At 44.3% G+C, this 19,132-nt stretch overlaps 1 protein-coding gene across 2 annotated transcripts in view; it reads left to right on the plus strand.

Annotated features, from left to right (window-relative positions):
* IGF2R (insulin like growth factor 2 receptor) overlaps positions 1-19,132 on the plus strand; it is a 231,858-nt gene that overhangs the window by 23,869 nt on the left and 188,857 nt on the right. For both annotated transcript variants that reach the window (XM_040429474.1, XM_040429475.1), the window contains exon 2: positions 18,950-19,092. In XM_040429474.1, the coding sequence (XP_040285408.1) occupies positions 18,950-19,092 (143 nt within the window). The remainder of the gene's footprint in view (positions 1-18,949; positions 19,093-19,132) is intronic.

A 19,132-nucleotide genomic window follows, 5' to 3' on the forward strand; every position in this document is an offset into this window, starting at 1 on the left:
GGCCACAGGGTCACCTCCCCTCCTCCTCATTGGTGATGTAGTGGCAGTTGTGATCGGAGCCCCAGCAGTGTAATCCGATTGGTTACCACTGGACGCCACTGAAGCCCTGGCTGCCATGGTAAGCTCCCTGCTGCCGTGTCCACAAAGCACAGGGCAGCAGGGAAAATGTAAAGTCCAATTCACCCTAAAAAAACACCAAAATATTAAGTATAAATATATAAACAATAAATAAACATATTACATATTGCCACGTCCGCAATTCGCCATTTTTTTAGTCACCTTGTCCCTCCCAAAAATAGGATAGGACTGTTCTATTATGGGCCGGACGTTCTATAAAATGCTTAATGCATGCGGCTATTTTGGTGTTATATATCTTTTCGCGTGCTATCGAGTATCGCGATACTTTTTTTATGGTATCGAATCAAAATTTTGGTATCGTGACAACCCTAGATTGATGTACATAGAACAGAGATTTATTAAAATGTTAATCTACAGTAATCATTACATATCTTTAAAGGGGTTGTCTCACGTGAGCAAATAGCATTTATAATGTAGACAGAGTTAATACAAGGCACTTACTAATGTATTGTGATTGTCCATATTTCCTCCTTTGCTGGCTGGATTAGTTTTTCCATTGCATTATACACTGCTCGTTTCCAGGGCTTACGACGACCTTGTAAATCAGCAGCAGTGGCCGTGCTTGCACACTATAGAAAAAAGTGCCGGCTTCTCTGGTGACAGGGCCCGCTGGAGTGCACATAGGCCAGCGCTTTTTCCTACAGTGTGCAAGCACGACCACCGCTGCTGGATTGCAGGGTGGTTGTAACCCCTAGATGTGAACAGTGTATACTGTGATGAAAAAAGTGAATCAAGCCAGCAAAGAAGCAGTGTGGGCAATCACAATACATTATTAAGTGCCGTGCATGAACTTTATCTACCTACAAGAAAAATGCCATTTGCTGAAGCAAGGCAACCCCTTTAAGCCATAATGACTAACAGGAATTTTTTAATTTGGTAGGATTGCTTCAAAAAATACCAGCGTGTTAGATAATCTGACTATTAAATATCCCAGATAATCAGAACAACTTCTAGCTGTGTTCACTGTATACAAAGTAATGCAGATGGAAATCTATTGTGAAGCATTGAAATCTGGGCTGCTCACCAGACGCAGCAAATAATGACACACTGAATGCTCAGATACCGTCTTTTTCGTTGTTTAAGAAACACCTAGGTTTTAGAGGGGGGAAAATAAAAAATTCTATTTTTCATTAGACCACCAATCAGACCCCCAATGTTAATCAGACCTCAGAGCAGACAAAAAAAAACACCAAAAACTCGCCTCTTCTATTCTGGCTGGCACCTGAGATCCAGAGCTCTTCCTGGTCTTGCAGATGCAGTTTGCTGTGACCTGATGTTGCACAGCGTGCAGAGCCCTGCAGGAGAAGACTAGGGAGCGGTGAGTACAGAGCCCGCCCAGGGAGCGGTGAGTACAGAGCCCGCCCAGGGATTAAGCACTGTAAATCTGATAGTCAGCAATATACACATAAGCTAAGCAGGTTTTATGCAAACTAAAATTGCTCATATGCTTAGTTGTGTTCTGGTCCTTTGTTGACATGCAGTTGCAGAGCTGTGGGGGAGAGTAACAACAATCTCTGAGGTTTTCCTCATGAATATTTGTGGGTGTCAACAAAAGACTGCCTTTCCCTCCCCCTGCTCTGCAAGGGAGTGAATACAATTGCTGCCCTGTCTGCACTGCTGGAATACTCTGTATGTGTAGGACTACTATCCCCAGCTGTACAGTACAATGACATTGCTGATACACCCAGAATCTTCCCCCTACCTGTTGCTGTGCAATGATCTGCAGACAGCAGAAGAGTACAGAGGAGAGAACTCCTGCAGGATGAGGGAAGATCTTGTGCACAGCAATCGTCTCTTCAGTGCCTGGAGAAGAGGAAACCCTGCACCTGCTTAGTACCTGTGGCAGAGCCTCCAGCCCTAAGGCCTCATGCACACGAACGTGTGCTGGCCGGACCTGTGCTGCGGACCTCCGAATGCACAGGCACAGACCTTGGGGCCGCCGCACCCTTTCACTTGAATGGGGTCCGCAATCCACATCAGACTGTCCGCACCGCAAAAAAAATAGTGCATGCACTTCTTTTTTTGCGGTGCAGAGGCACGGACAGAAAACCCACGGAAGCACTCCGTTGTGCTTCCATGGGCTTCCGATCCGTGCCTCCGTTCCACACTGCATCTCCCTGATTAAAGTGAATGGGTCCGCATCCGTGATGCGGAGTGCACACGGCCGATGCCCGTGTATTGCGGACCCGCTGTTTGCGGGCTGCAATATGGCCACGGCCGTGTGCATGCACCCTAAGTCTGTGCTGATGATGGTAGAAGGGGTTAAACTTTGCTTTAGAATCCAGTGGGAGGGGAGACACAGGGCAGACAGCAGCAGATCGGGCAGTACAGGAGGCGTGGCTTGTGCCTCCAACCAGCACTGCCTTTAGGGTCCATTCACACGTTTGCGGAATGGGTCTGCATCCGTCCCACAATATCCGAAACGGGTGCAGACCCATTTATTCTCAATGGGGCAGGAATGGATGCGGAGGGCACACTATGTGCTCTCCGTATCCGCATTTCCGGAGCGCAGTCCCAATATTCTGGTCTGCAGCTCCTGAAAAAAATAGAACATGTTCTGTGGGGGTTGCCGGATGGGTGTATTGCGGATCCGCAATACACTACGGACATGTGACTGGAGCCTAACGATGTTCTGTGCACAGAGGCAGACCTGCTTCCCTCAGGCTTGTGCATCGGAGGACGTCATCCTCTGCCAACTAGGCAGAATTAAAAACCTCTTAGAATTGCTTACTTAGAAATATACAGAGAATAAAAATAACTTGGACAACCCCTTTTAGGGAAAGGGATGGGGTTTCATTTTCGATGGCAAAAGATGCGGACAGCCCACAGTGTGCTGTCTGCATCCGCACTTCCGTTCCGTGGCCCCGCAAAAAAATAAAATAAATAGAGCATGTCCTACTGTTGTCCGCAGCCATGGACCAGAATAGGCATTTCTATCATAGTGCCAGCCATGTGTGGTCCCCAAAATGCGGAATGCAGATGGCCAGTGTCCGTGTTTTGCGGACCTGCAAAACAGCTGTGAACGTGTTAATGGACCCTTAGGTCTTCTTTCCGTGTCCGTTGCGTTTTTTTTTTTTGCGGACCGTATACGGAACCATTCATTTCAATGGGTCTGCAAAAAAAAAAACGGAAGGTACTCTGTGTGCATTCAGTTTCCGTTCTGCAAAAAAATAGAACATGTCCTATTCTTGTCCGCGTTACGGACCAGGATAGTACTGTTCTATGAAGGGCCAGCTGTTCGGGTCTGCAACGGAATGCACACGAATGTCATCCGTATTTTTTGCGGACCGCAAAATACATACGGTCGTGTGCAAGAGGCCTTGTGCTGTATATTTCCACATCAGGATAAAGCAGTTAAGGGAGTGTTTTTATTGGTGAGGGTCCAACCCCAAACACGCCCATTGATCTGTAGCTTGGACCCACTTGTAGTACGAGTAACAACCATTACCAAATATGCTGCACAACAGTAAAGAATAAAACCGAACCCACTGATCTGCCATCAATGGTTTAGCCTCGGGATAAAAAAAAACAATTTAATACGCAATTACCCTAATGTCACATATGTTCAGCTTGGCCGGAAATTCAAATTGTTCCTTGATGGAGATGCCAGGAATGGCGGCTGCCAGACAACCTCTAGGGTTGAGCCTTAGAAAAATGTGAAGAAATCAAATTGTGCTTCCCAGGATCCCCGGATTCCTGCAGCCCATACACGCACTAGACTGCTCGAACAAGTAGATAATATATCCATTTTTACAAGAATAACATTGCGTGCATGAGCGTATTCTAGCACGTACAGCAGATGGCCTATAAATTACGCCCGAAACATGTTCTACTCTTGTAAAGCTCTAAAAGCTTATTTTCAGCGCTGCTCTCCATGGCATCGGCATATCGCTTGGGGTAGGGTGGGTTCTTCATGTGTCAGTAAGTGCTTTCTACTTTATCCTCCTTATTACAAGGACCTTAAAGCCATGTCTAGTATCGTTGTCTTCTACAGGAAAAGCTTAGCCATCGTGCAGGGTGCTGAGACGCAGCAGCAGTAATGGGTGAGCTTTGTACCAGGCTGCTGGACCTGTTCTGCAAGGTTTCCACAGAGGCGACTACTGCACATCCGCCTTTGAAAAAGTGGTCACCCAGACTTGTGCATTTTTGGTAAACTCCTTAGTACATTACATAATAAAGATGTACAGTTATTGGTTTAAAGGAACCGGCATTAAGTGGCATGGTGCTGTAGGTCTCTTTGGCATCATTCTGCCCTCAGGAATAGTTTTTCATGTGTATACAGCTCCGCTTTATCAGCGCACTGCTCTTGTCTGGAGTGCTCTCATTACAGAGCATGAGTGGGATTTCCGAGACTCTAGTGCTCATGTCCATCGCTGAGGCATAGGTGTGGTTACACGCAAAATACGGAATACGGAATTGGGGACCGCAATGTGGATGGATGCAGACCCATTCATCTTGAAAGGGACCGCAATCCGTCTGCACCTCAAAAAAATAGCGCATGTCCTATTTTTATTTTTTTTGTGGTGCTGCGGTACGGACCAAAATTCCACAGAAGCGTTCTGTAGTGCTTTCGTAGCCTTCCACTCCGTGTCTCTGCACCTCTGGTGCCTGTATATTGCAGACCTGCTGTTTGTGGGCCGAAATACGGTCACGGCCGGCGCACGTTCGTGTGCATGAGCCCAAAAGCTGACAACGGGTTGTGGTTAATATGCAGATCTGAAGCCAGTAATGTATGCACCGGCTCCACGTCCCATTCACAGCCTCAGCAGCAGTTTTCACTGTTGCTATAATTATTTTCGCAATTTGCTGATGGTGCTAATTGGCTTCATTAGAGAAATGTTGTGCATTTTCTTTTCTCCCTTCAAATTAGCTGTTAAATCTTTTTAGGTTCTTCATAGTGTTTGACTCATCATGTTTTTGTGTTTTTCTTCCTCCACTGGGATTACATTGAAGGTCTGCAGTAGATTTCTAAAAAAATCTTTCCACAAATGTTAGATGGCTTTTTACTAATCTCTGCTTTCTTAAACTAAGGGCTCATGCACACGGCCATTGCCCGGCCGTCGTCGTATTGTGGCCCGATTACAGGGGGTCCACAATACACAGGTATCGGCCGTGTGCACCACAGATCGCGGACCCATTCACTTCAATGGGTCTGCAATCACAGAGATGCGAAACGGAGACACGGACCTGAACCCAACGGAAGCACTACGGAGTGCTTCCGTGGTGTTTCTGGCCGTGCCTCCTCACCGCAAAAAAGTAGTGCATTCACTACTTTTTTGGGGTGCGGACCCAATTCAAGCGAATGGGTCCGCGATCCGCAGGCGGCTGCCCCACGGTCGAGCCCGTGTATTGCGGACCGCAATTTGCGTTCTGCAGCACTGGCCTGGCCAGCACACGGCCGTGAGCGTGAGCCTTAACTCTGGCAGTAGTCTTGAGATCTGAGTGCCCAGATCATCGCCCTCATAGCAGACTATTGCCACACGAAGACCCCTCCTGATATCTAGGCAGATGAGGTTAGTAGAAGTGTGGGCACAGTAATAATACAATTGTTCCTGCTCGATTTTTAGCAGTGCCTGCACAACAGTTTACTGTATAAACAGCGATCTGCTGCCTAGAAGCAAAGCAGCTCTATGAGGAAGAGAGAAGAGGGACGCTTCCTTCCTGATAATTGGATGCTCCTTGGCGCATGTGAATTTGCCTTTACCCTGCATCCGTGTGTAGGCACCCTTAGGCCCATTTCACACGGGCGAGTATTCCGCGCGGATGCGATGCGTGAGTTGAACGCATTGCACCCGCACTGAATACCGACCCATTCATTTCTATGGGGCTGTTCACATGAGCGGTGATTTTCACGCATCACTTGTGCGTTGCGTGAAAATTGCAGCATGCTCTATATTCTGCGTTTTTCACGCAACGCAGGCCCCATAGAAGTGAATGGGGTTGCGTGAAAATCGCAAGCAAGTGCGGATGCGGTGCGATTTTTCACGCACGGTTGCTAGGAGACTATCGGGATGGAGACCCGATCATTATTATTTCCCCTTATAACATGGTTATAAGGGAAAATAATAGCATTCTGAATACAGAATGCATAGTAAAATAGCGCTGGAGGGGTTAAAAATAAATAAATAATAATAATAATTTAACTCGCCTTAATCCACTTGATCGCGGAGCCGGCATCTCCTTCTGTCTTCATCTTAGCTGTGTGGAGCAACAGGACCTGTGGTGACGTCACTCCGGTCATCACATGATCCATCACCATGGTAAAAGATCATGTGACGTACCATGTGATGACCGGAGTGACGTCACCACAGATCCTGTTGCTCCACACAGCTAAGATGAAGACAGAAGGAGATGCCGGCTCCGCGATCAAGTGGATTAAGGCGAGTTAAATTATTATTATTTTTTTTTTAACCCCTCCAGCGCTATTTTACTATGCATTCTGTATTCAGAATGCTGTTATTTTCCCTTATAACCATGTTATAAGGGAAAATTTATATAATCTACAGAACACCGATCCCAAGCCCGAACTTCTGTGAAGAAGTTCGGGTTTGGGTACCAAACATGCACGATTTTTCTCACGCGAATGCAAAACGCATTACAATGTTTTGCACTCGCGCTGAAAAATCGTGCGTGTTCCCGCAACGCACATTTTCCCGCAACGCCCGTGTGAAAGAGGCCATAGTCCCAGAGCTGTTCAGTGTTGTGTATAGCTGTGCATGAGACGGTGGCCTCTAGAGGTGTTATTGCCACCTCTCTAACTGAATACAGTAAGGAATGATGCCGAGTCATGGGACTGAGGAGACGTCAGGCTTGCCAAATGAATGAAGAACTTGTTCTACAGCTTTTCAGCGTAGTTGCGTTTACATTCCTTTTTGTAATTTTTCTAGTTAAGATTATCATCTATTTGGTTAGTTATGACCCATTATACATGGCCGGCCAGTATGTTGAGCAATGAGAACGAGTTGGCCATTTATTCTCCATCGTTGCCTGTCTGTTGGCTGTATTTACATGCTGCAGTGATATGGGATGACCCTTGCTTGCCGCCAGCACATCCGTTCTTACACAGGGCAATGAGCAGCCGCCCTAAACAATCAGATAAGCCAACAAAACGATCACGTGATTGGCAACACATGTACACAGGTCAGTTATTGGAAACGAGTGTTGGTGCAAACATTTATTCCCGATAATTGACCCAATCATCTGTCTGTGTAAATGTTTTTTTGTGTGTTTTTGAGCCTTCGGGAATATCTAGTATTCCAATATATTTTTTGCATACTTTGCATGGCTAGAGATACATTGTCCCTCTGTCTCTGGAGGTCCCAGCAGATCCATGCATTACTCGGACAGCCTATTGATTGATTTGGGCACCAGGTAATGCTTTGCTTCCCTTGTTTTCCCACTGCAAGGGAATTGAACACTTAGGCCCCTTTTACACGAGCGAGTATTCCGCGCAGGTGCTATGCGTGATGCGAACGCATTGCGCCCGCACAGAATCCGGACCTATTCATTTCAATGGCTCTGTGTACAAGTGTGTTGGTGTTCACGCATCACTTGTGCGTTGCGTGAAAATCGCAGCATGTTCGATATTATGCGATTTTTCACGCAACGCAGGCCCCATAGAAGTGAATGGAGCTGTGTTTTTGGTTGCTAAGAGATGTTGTTTGTAAACATTAAGTTTTTTTATCACGCACGTGCAAAACGCATCAAATCGCATTGCACCCACGAAAAAAAAAACTGAACAACTGATCGCGATCGCAAACAAAACTGAATGAACTTGTTTGTGAAATTGCGCAGTTTTCACTGAACGCATCCGGACCTAATCTGCACACGCTCGTCTGCAAGGGGCCTTAGCCGACAGGTTTCCCCACAGATTACAAGGATCACCAGCAGCTAGGTACTGTTCTCTACTTACGGTATTTTCATGGTACCATTCTAATAAGAGTGCCCTGAAGAGTTAACATATTTTAGATAAGCACAGTGCACTTTCAGATCCAGTTTTTGATGATTTTTTCTTTTTTATAGCAAAACATGGAATACCCCCATATGCAATCAGAGCTGTACAGTATGAGCTCCTATATTTTTAATGTTGGAATACTCTGGATCCTTATAACATTGTTCTATAATATGGTTGTTAGCCTAGGGACATGGGCTGCATTCCTAAAGCAAGTGCATTTTTGGATATTTATTTTGGCCTCAGGCCTGGAATTTTTTGATTCTGACCCAGACTTAGATCGCCATAAGATTAAAGCCTCATTCACACGTCCGTGCTCAAATCCGTGAGCAGGTGGTCAGTGATGCGTCCGTGAAGGATCCGTGTTGGGTCTGTGTGTCTGTTTTTTGCTGTCCGTGTTGCATCCATGTTTCATTGACACTGAACAGCTGAAAAATAATTTTCAAAGAATCTCTTCTTAATGATCCGGTTTTCACAGACCCGTAGACTATAATGGGCGTGATGGATCCGTGAACGGACAAAATAGAGCATGCATCCGTCAATAAAAAAACAAAAAAAATGGACCCATGGACTGTGCTAAAACACTGATGTCTGAATACACACATTAAAATGAATAGGGACGTGTGCTGTCCGTGGAACACTGACGTGTGAATGAGGCTTAAAGGGAATCTGTCACTAGCAGTTTACCAAAAAAATGTTTTCATGAATCCATGTTTAACAGAGTACCTTTTTTCCATCGGTCTTGTTCTTTTGATTGTCCGTCTTGTCATTTCTTCAAAAAATCGATTCTTATGATGTGTAAATGACGCTGTAAGGAGCCCAGAGGGGCGTTCTTCTTTCTCCACGGTGCCCAGGAACGCCCCTCTGAAGTGCCGTGCCCGCCTAAATTTGAAATCTAATAACGCCTCCAAGTTCATCTAAATCCCCTCCCAGAGGCGAGGCTAAGTGCTCAACACCCCCCCTCCTCAGCGCCGCGCTCTGCGGCAAACACCCCGATCCTCCTCTCGCCGGCATCCCAATCCCCGCGCAGGCGCAGTGCCGACAGTCATCTTATCATAGCCCAGGAAATCGCCGGCACTGCGCCTGCGCGGGGATTGGGATGCCGGCGAGAGGAGGATCGGGGTGTTTGCCGCAGAGCGCGGCGCTGAGGAGGGGGCGTTGTTGAGCACTTAGCCGCGCCTCTGGGAGGGGATTTAGATGAACTTGGAGGCGTTATTAGATTTCAAATTTAGGCGGGCACGGCACTTCAGAGGGGCGTTCCTGGGCACCGTGGAGAAAGAACGCCCTTCTGGGCTCCTTACAGCGTCATTTACACATCATAAGAATCGATTTTTTGAAGAAATGACAAGATGGACAATCAAAAGAACAAGACCGATGGAAAAAAGGTACTCTGTTAAACATGGATTCATGAAAACATTTTTTTGGTAAATTGCTAGTGACAGATTCCCTTTAAGAGCCTTTTTTGCAATCCGCAAATTGCGAATTCCAGCCATGTGCATTAGGAAAGTTCTGTCCTCTATAGAACTGTCCTGTCCTTGTCCTTAATACGAACAAGAATAGAACATGTGTGATATACAGTACAGACCAAAAGTTTGGACACACCTTCTCATTCAAAGAGTTTTCTTTATTTTCATGACTATGAAGGCATCAAAACTATGAATTAACACATGTGGAATTATATACATAACAAACAAGTGTGAAACAACTGAAAATATGTCATATTCTAGGTTCTTCAAAGTAGCCACCTTTTGCTTTGATTACTGCTTTGCACACTCTTGGCATTCTCTTGATGAGCTTCAAGAGGTAGTCCCCTGAAATGGTTTTCACTTCACAGGTGTGCCCTGTCAGGTTTAATAAGTGGGATTTCTTGCCTTATAAATGGGGTTGGGACCATCAGTTGCGTTGAGGAGAAGTCAGGTGGATACACAGCTGATAGTCCTACTGAATAGACTGTTAGCTGCTTTTTTCTTGCCATAATACAAATTCTAACAGTCTATTCAGTAGGACTATCAGCTGTGTATCCACCTGACTTCTCCTCAACGCAACTGATGGTCCCAACCCCATTTATAAGTGTGCAAAGCAGTAATCAAAGCAAAAGGTGGCTACTTTGAAGAACCTAGAATATGACATATTTCAGTTGTTTCACACTTGTTTGTTATGTGTATAATTCCACATGTGTTAATGCATAGTTTTGATGCCTTCAGTGTGAATCTACAATTTTCATAGTCATGGAAATAAAGAAAACTCTTTGAATGAGAAGGTGTGTCCAAACTTTTGTGTGTGTATATATGTATAAATTATTATTATTATTATTATTATTATTATTTTTCGCCGTACAATCAATGCCTGTAGAGGAGAATACACCTGTACATACAGAGTCCATTAGAACTTTTGCTTCTAGAGGTGAACACCTCCGTACATGCAGAGCCCAATATGAAATTGCTTTTACAGGAGAATTCCTATACAAAGCATGCCAAGCAGTCCGATGGACCTTGCCATGGGATGGTGCTGTGGGAATAAAAAGCAGTGCATGTAGGGGCTTATCCACATCCATAGCAGCTTATGACAGATTCAGTAAGCAGTAAAGCTTCATGCTGCTTGCGCTGTGAAGTCATAATAAGCACACCCATAATTAAAGATCAGGCTGGATTTCTATGCAGTCACCTGATGATATTGAGAGAAGGAAGCTCCCATCTCATCTTTCAGCAGTAACTCCATTAACTTATGTAATGTCTTGTGACTCCAGCACTTTATATAACTATACTGTATATCAGTCTGGAGCTTTTGGCAACAAAAAAACCATTGAACCAATTTGTTTTTATTCAGCTTTTCCTAAACAGCCATGACTCGAGACTTGTTCATTTATATTAACCCTGTCTTTTTACGTTCGTAGTTAAAAGGGTTGTGCAGGCCATACATATTGATGACCGATCATCAGGATTAGTTCCTCAATATCTGATTGGATCAGCTATTTGAAGAGAAGGCGGCGCTCCATGCGAGCGCTGCTTCCTGTTCATTACACTGCCCGTCGTCTTTGCTGGAGCGGTGGCGTAGTGTAATTGTAAGTACTCGCTACAGTCAAGTGAATGGAAATTTCCAAGATGACAGGCAGTGTAACAAACAGGAAGCAGGGCTCACACGGAGCGCCGCCCTCTCTTCAAACAGCTGATCGGCGGGGGTGTCGGGCGATAGACCCCTGCCGATCAGCTATTGATGACCTATCCTGACGGTAGGTCATCAATATGTATGGTCTGCACAACTCCTTTAAGAATATTACAGCGCTTTGAGCTGTACAATCCATATGTCTACGCTGTTAGTAAAGTAAAAACTGAAGTTGGTCTTCGGTTGTTTAACCCTTAAGATGCTGCAGTCGATAATGGCTGCAGTATCTAAGGTGTTTAACAGAGGGAGGGCATCCTCCGTCTTGTCAGCCCTTTAGCACTCCATAATGCGATTATGGTTGCTGATGCTTTATTATGGCAGCAAAGGCCTCCAGGTCTGCCATAAGCATCTGTCTAATAACATGGCCTAAGGCTGGGTTTACACGAGCGTGTCCGGATGCGTCCCTGTGTGTTGCGGCAAACCCGCGCGAGTAGGAATGCAATTGCAGTCAGTTTTGGCTGCGATTGCGTTCCGATGTTCAGTTTTTATCGCGCGGGTGCAATGTGTTTTGCACGCGCGTGTTAAAAAACAGACTGTGGTACCCAGACCCGAACTTCTTTACAGAAGTTCAGGTTTGGGTTCGGTGTTGTGTAGATGTTATTATTTTCCCTTATAACATGGTTATAAGGGAAAATAATAGCATTCTGAAAACAGAATGCTTAGTAGGTGATCAATTGAGGGTTAAAAAAAATAAAAAAAATTAACTCACCTTCTCCTCTTGTTCGCGTAGTTCTCCCGGTCTTTAGTTCTTTAAAAGATGAACTATGGGCTAAAGGACCTTTGGTGACGTCAGATCACATGCTCCAATCACATGGTCCATCACCGCGGTGATGTACCATGTGATTGGAGCATGTGATCTGACGTCACCAAAGGTCCTTTAGCCCATAGTTCATCTTTTGAGAAGTAAAGAAGAGACCGGGAACTACGCGAACAAGAGGAGAAGGTGAGTTAATTTTTTTATTTTTTTTTTAACCCTCAATTGATCACCTACTAAGCATTCTGTATTCAGAATCCTATCATTTTCCCTTATAACCATGTTATAAGGGAAAATAATACAGTTTATAGACTGTCACCTAGCAACCATGCGTGAAAATCGCACCGCATCCGCACTTGCTTGCGGATGCTTGCGATTTTCACGCAACCCCATTCACATCTATGGGGCCTGCGTTGCGTGAAAAACGCAGAATATAGAGCATGCTGCGATTTTCACACAACGCATAAGTGATGCGTGAAAATCATCGCTCATCTGAACAGCCCCATAGAAATGAATGGGTCCGGATTCAGTGCGGGTGCAATGCGTTCACCTACCGCATTGCACCCGCGCGGAAATCTCGCCCGTGTGAACGCAGCCTAATAGTTTGCCTGTCAGCGAAATACTGTTGGAGATTTAGGTGCCCTAGGGGGACATAAAAAAAAAAAAAAACAACAAAGTTTAATACCTTTTGATTGATTTTGACCTTTTTTCTCTTTTCTAATTTGTTCACCATGAAAATCTACATGTTTGGTATGAATCTTCGTTAATTTAGGGAATACAGCGATTTAATTAAGGAATACAGCGATTTAACCACCTCCGGACCGCTGTACGCACAGACGCGTCCTGGAGGTGGTTGATTCATTCCGAGTGGACGCGCCGGCGCGTCCTCTCGCGATGGCCGAGATTTCCTGTGAACGCGCGCACACAGGCGCGCGCGCTCACAGGAACGGAAGGTAAGAGAGTGGATCTCCAGCCTGCCAGCGGCGATCGTTCGCTGGCAGGCTGGAGATGTGGGTTTTTTTTTAACCCCTAACAGGTATATTAGATGCTGTTTTGATAACAGCGTCTAATATACCTGCTACCTGGTCCTCTGGTGGTCCCCTTTGTTTGGATCGACCACCAGAGGACACAGGTAGCTCAGTAATATGTTGCACCAAGCACCACTACACTACACCCCCCCCCCTCGTCACTTATTAACCCCTTATTCACCCTTGATCACCCCTGATCACCCCATATAGACTCCCTGATCACCCCCTGTCATTGATCACACCCCTGTAAAGCTCCATTCAGACGTCCGCATGATTTTTACGGATCCACTGATAGATGGATCAGATCCGCAAAACGCATACGGACGTCTGAATAAAGCCTTACAGGGGCGTGATCAATGACTGTGGTGATCACCCCATATAGACTCCCTGATCACCCCCCCTGTCATTGATCACCCCCCCCGTCATTGATCACCCCCCCTGTCAGGCTGCATTCAGATGTCCGTATGATTTTTACGGATCCACGGATACATGGATCGGATCCGCAAAACACATACGGACATCTGAATGGAGCCTTATAGGGGGGTGATCAATGACAGGGGGGTGATCACCCCATATAGACTCCCTGATCACCCCCCTGTCATTGATCACCCCCCTGTCATTGATCACCCCTCTGTAAGGCTCCATTCAGACATTTTTTTGGCCCAAGTTAGCGGAATTTTTTTTTTTTTCTTACAAAGTCTCATATTCCACTAACTTGAGTCAAAAAATAAAATCTCACATGAACTCACCATACCCCTCACGGAATCCAAATGCGTAAAATTTTTTAGACATTTATATTCCAGACTTCTTCTCACGCTTTAGGGCCCCTAGAATGCCAGGGCAGTATAAATACCCCACATGTGACCCCATTTCGGAAAGAAGACACCCCCAGGTATTCCGTGAGGGGCATATTGAGTCCATGAAAGATTGAAATTTTTGTCCCAAGTTAGCGGAAAGGGAGACTTTGTGAGAAAAAAAAAAAATAAATCAATTTCCGCTAACTTGTGCCCAAAAATTTTTTTTTCTATGAACTCGCCATGCCCCTCATTGAATACCTTGGGGTGTCTTCTTTCCAAAATGGGGTCACATGTGGGGTATTTATACTGCCCTGGCATTCTAGGGGCCCTAAAGCGTGAGAAGAAGTCTGGGATCCAAATGTCTAAAAATGCCCTCATAAAAGGAATATGGGCCCCTTTGCGCATCTGGGCTGCAAAAAAGTGTCACACATCTGGTATCTCCGTACTCAGGAGAAGTTGGGGAATGTGTTTTGGGGTGTCATTTTACATATACCCATGCTGGGTGAGAGAAATATCTTGGTCAAATGCCAACTTTGTATAAAAAAATGGGAAAAGTTGTCTTTTGCCAAGATATTTCTCTCACCCAGCATGGGTATATGTAAAATGACACCCCAAAACACATTCCCCAACTTCTCCTGAATACGGAGATACCACATGTGTGGCACTTTTTTGCAGCCTAGGTGGGCAAAGGGGCCCATATTCCAAAGAGCACCTTTCGGATTTCACTGGTCATTTTTTACAGAATTTGATTTCAAACTCCTTACCACACATTTGGGCCCCTAGAATGCCAGGGCAGTATAACTACCCCACAAGTGACCCCATTTTGGAAAGAAGACACCCCAAGGTATTCCATGAGGGGCATGGCGAGTTCCTAGAATTTTTTATTTTTTGTCACAAGTTAGTGGAATATGAGACTTTGTAAGAAAAAAAAAAAAAAATAATCATTTTCCGCTAACTTGTGACAAAAAATAAAAAGTTCTATGAACTCACTATGCCCATCAGCGAATACCTTAGGGTGTCTACTTTCCGACATGGGGTCATTTGTGGGGTGTTTGTACTGTCTGGGCATTGTAGAACCTCAGGAAACATGACAGGTGCTCAGAAAGTCAGAGCTGCTTCAAAAAGCGGAAATTCACATTTTGTACCATAGTTTGTAAACGCTATAACTTTTACCCAAACCATTTTTTTTTTACCCAAACATTTTTTTTTTATCAAAGACATGTAGAACAATAAATTAAGAGCAAAATTTATATATAGATGTCGTTTTTTTTTTACAAAATTTTACAACTGAAAGTGAAAAATTTAATTTTTTTGCAAAAAAATCGTTAAATTTTGATTAATAACAAAAAAAGTAAAAATGTCAGCAGCAATGAAATACCACCAAATGAAAGCTCTATTAGTGAGAAGAAAAGGAGGTAAAATTCATTTGGGTGGTAAGTTGCATGACCGAGCAATAAACGGTGAAAGTAGTGTAGGTCAGAAGTGTAAAAAGTGGCCTGGTCTTTCAGGGTGTTTAAGCACTGGGGGCTGAGGTGGTTAAAAAAGGCAGAAAACAAACTTCAAACCTTCCTCTAAAATAAATATCCCTCATGGCGACATTCATGGAAAAATAAAGTAATGATCCTTGTATTATAGCACCACAAAGATTATGGTACTTATTTACATAAAACCTGTTTTTTTTTCTTTTTCCCAAAAGTAGTAAAACATAAGAAAAAGTTAGTACTTTATTTGGAGCCAAACATTAAAGTTAACTTTGTTATTTTTACGGCACTTAAAGGGAACCTGTCATCAACTTTATGTTGACCTCACTGAGTGCAGCATAAATAGTGACAGAAATGCTGATGTCAGCGGTGTGTCACTCATGAGCTAAAAGTAAGTGGTTGCTGAGAACCAGCATCATAATCATTGCAGCCCAGGCCTGGAAAAGAGTCAAATCTACCTGAGAAGAGTCCTGGTTATTCATAATCTCCTGCTCTCTCACCCATCTGCTGATGATTGGCAGTTCTCTCCTAGAGAGAAGGGGAGAAAACTAGGTAGAAGACTGTCAGACATCAGCAGGTGGGCAAGAAGAGCAAGAATTCATAAATAACCATGACTCTTCTCAGGTGGCCGAGACTCTTTTCCAGGCCCAGTCTGCAATGATTGTGATGTTAGTTCTCGGCAACGACTTACTTTTAAACTTATAAATGACAGACCTCTGAAATCAACTCAACTGTCTCCACTTCATGCTGCCTTTATTATGGGTAGCATAAAGTTGATGACAAGTTCCCTTTAAAGGAACACTATCATTATTTATTTTTATTGTGTTTTAACAGCCTACATGTAAATCTTATTTTGTGCCAAAAAACTGGTGTATGGTTTTCTGGATGTCATTTTTTGACGCTTTTTTTGTAACTCCATGTATTCTACTTCCTGACCTGGCTCTTTAACTTCCTCTTTTCTTTGGACTTAAAGCAGGGCAAACAGTCTTGCTCGACTTTCTCAGTCAGAGCATTCAGTATAGCCAAAGAGCCAAGAGGGAAGCAGGATTAACAAAAAACTGCTATTCTGTGTTTTTAAAAAAAAAAGTTTTATGTTCTTGTGCGGTAAAAATGAAACGTTAATGTTAGATTCAGTGGGCTGATTCAGTAATGAATGTACAACAATTGTATTATATACATTTTTTATGTTTTATTACTTTTGAATCATAAAGTCACTTAATTTTTTTGCGGGATGGATTGTAGTTCCCACCGCAGATAACATGGGCTGACCTTCGGAGCCTGTGCCGTACAGGTATAACCTTTTGCGGGAACGGGTTATTTGTGCAGATGTAATTAGCTCACAGACCATCCCTTAGATACAATTGCTTCCACTTCGCAGCTGAATGCAGGACTTGTTATGGCCTGGTTTGCTGCCTTTGATATATTCTCATTCACTGACCGCAAACTAATATTTTGCAAATGGTGATGAATTTAATCTTTTCATCTATGCAGTGATAAACTTTGATATAAAGCTCGAAGGCTCCTTTCAGATTGGGTTTGTAGAACATGTATGGGAATAACCATTGCTATTTATCGCAGCTTTGTTTTGATCGAATATGTTACCCCTTGGCTGCACCAAGAAGTTTTCTTTTAATGTCTGTAGAAGGTCTTCAGGCCCACATCCACTGGCTGAACCTGATCGGCCACCAGCTTTTACCACAAGATTTTAGCTGTCTTCTGACATGGTACGCTTGCTTTCCAATACTAAAGGGGTTTCCAGGAATTCAGTATTGATGACCTCAGGATAAGCCTTCAATCTCTGAATGGTGGAGTCCATCTCTCAAAGACCTCTGCCGATCAGCTTTTTTTAAAAAGGTCATGGCACTCTGGGGGCATCGCTGTCTCTACCTAGGCCGATGACTCTATATTCTTTGGTCACATGGCCTATTTGCAAATCAGATATTTTCAATTGACATGGACTGCAATACCTCTGCCGCAAGTGCGAAAGTTCTCTAATTTATAGTATTTTATTTTATTTTTTTCCATCACTGACTTATACCCAAGGTGCTTTTTATGTGTTTAGGCTGTATTTTTATCTCTTTTTTTTTTTATTTTATTTCATTTTTTATATATTTTTTTTTTTATATTCGCATGGTTCTGTTTAACATCTGTTTATGGGTAAAATGTTTTAAAGTTTACTAAGAGATGCTATCCTGGAGTATCTCAATGAAAATAAGCGCATCAGCAATATCAGTTTTTATGAGGAGCTAAGGGCTCTTTCACACTTGCGTTCTTTTCTTCCGGCATAGAGTTCAGTCGTCGGGGCTCTATGCCGGAAAAATCCTGATCAGGATTATCCTAATGCATTCTGAATGGAGAGAAATCCGTTCAGGATGTCTTCAGTTCCGGACCGGAACGTTTTTTGGCCGGAGAAAATACCGCAGCATGCTGCGCTTTTTGCTCCGGCCAAAAATCCTGAACACTTGCCGCAAGGCCGGATCCGGAATTAATGTCCATTGAAAGGCATTAATCCGGATCCGGCCTTAAGCTAAACTTCGTTTCGGCGCATTGCCGGATCAGGCGTTTAGCTTTTTCTGAATGGTTACCATGGCTGCCAGGACGCTAAAGTCCTGTTTGCCATGGTAAAGTGTAGTGGGGAGCGGGGGAGCAGTATACTTACCGTCCGTGCGGCTCCCCGGGCGCTCCAGGGTGACGTTAGGGCGCCCCACGCGCATGGATCACGTGATCGCATGGACACGTCATCCATGCGCATGGGGCGCTCTGACGTCATTCTGGAGCGCCCCGGGAGCCGCACGGACTGTAAGCATACTGCTCCCCCGCTCCCCACTACTACTATGGCAACCAGGACTTTAATAGTGTCCTGGCTGCCATAGTAACACTGAACGCATTTTGAAGACGGATCCGTCTTCAAATGCTTTCAGTTCACTTGCCTTTTTCCGGATTCGGCGTGTAATTCCGGCAAATGGAGTACATGCCGGATCCGGACAACGCAAGTGTGAAAGAGCCCTAAGTTGTAGACTTGACAGCGGTGAATCAATGGATGTCATATGTCTGGACTTCTCCAAAGCATTTGACACTGTACCGTATCTCTTGGATTGTGGACCTATTGAATGGGTCTGCATTCGTGATACAGTGTGCACATGGCCAGTGCCAGTATATTGCGGACCCACTGTTTGTGGGCCGCAATACAGGCACGGCCGGGCAACGGCCGTGTGCATGAGCCCAAACACTGATAAATGTACTCCGGTTTCCTCCCACACTCCAAAGACATACTGATAAGAACCTTAGATTGTGAGCCCCATTGGGGACAATGTGATGCTAATGTCTGTGGAATATAGTAGCGCTATATAAGTGCATAAAATAAATACATAAAAAAAACTGGCTTAGTTGCCCATGGCAACCAAACAGATTCCACCTTTCATTTTCCAAAGTAGCTGTCAAAAATGAAAAGTGGACTCTGATTGGTTTCTATGAGCAACTAAGCCAGTTCTACTTTCCACCAGTTTGATAAATGACCCCATAAGTTACTATGCAATGTATAACTGTGTTCTGTATTAGGAATAAAAGGCTGTTTTTATTAAGGCATTACCGTGTTTTACAATGCTGCAAGTAGGAACCCTTTGCATTTTTCTACACAGGCACACATGGGAAGCGTTGGACGATGAGAAAAATGTGCACTACAAAATAAATCTCTGTGAAAGTTTACACTCAAGCGATTGTGCGAACACTGAATGCGCCATTTCTGCTCATGACATGAAGGAGAATACTTTTCAGTCAGTTGGTAAGTGGAAAACCATATAATCGCTATATTATCGCTTCCT

Source organism: Bufo bufo, chromosome 4 (assembly GCF_905171765.1).
Source record: "Bufo bufo chromosome 4, aBufBuf1.1, whole genome shotgun sequence".
In the NCBI taxonomy this organism is placed as follows: Eukaryota; Metazoa; Chordata; class Amphibia; order Anura; family Bufonidae; genus Bufo; species Bufo bufo.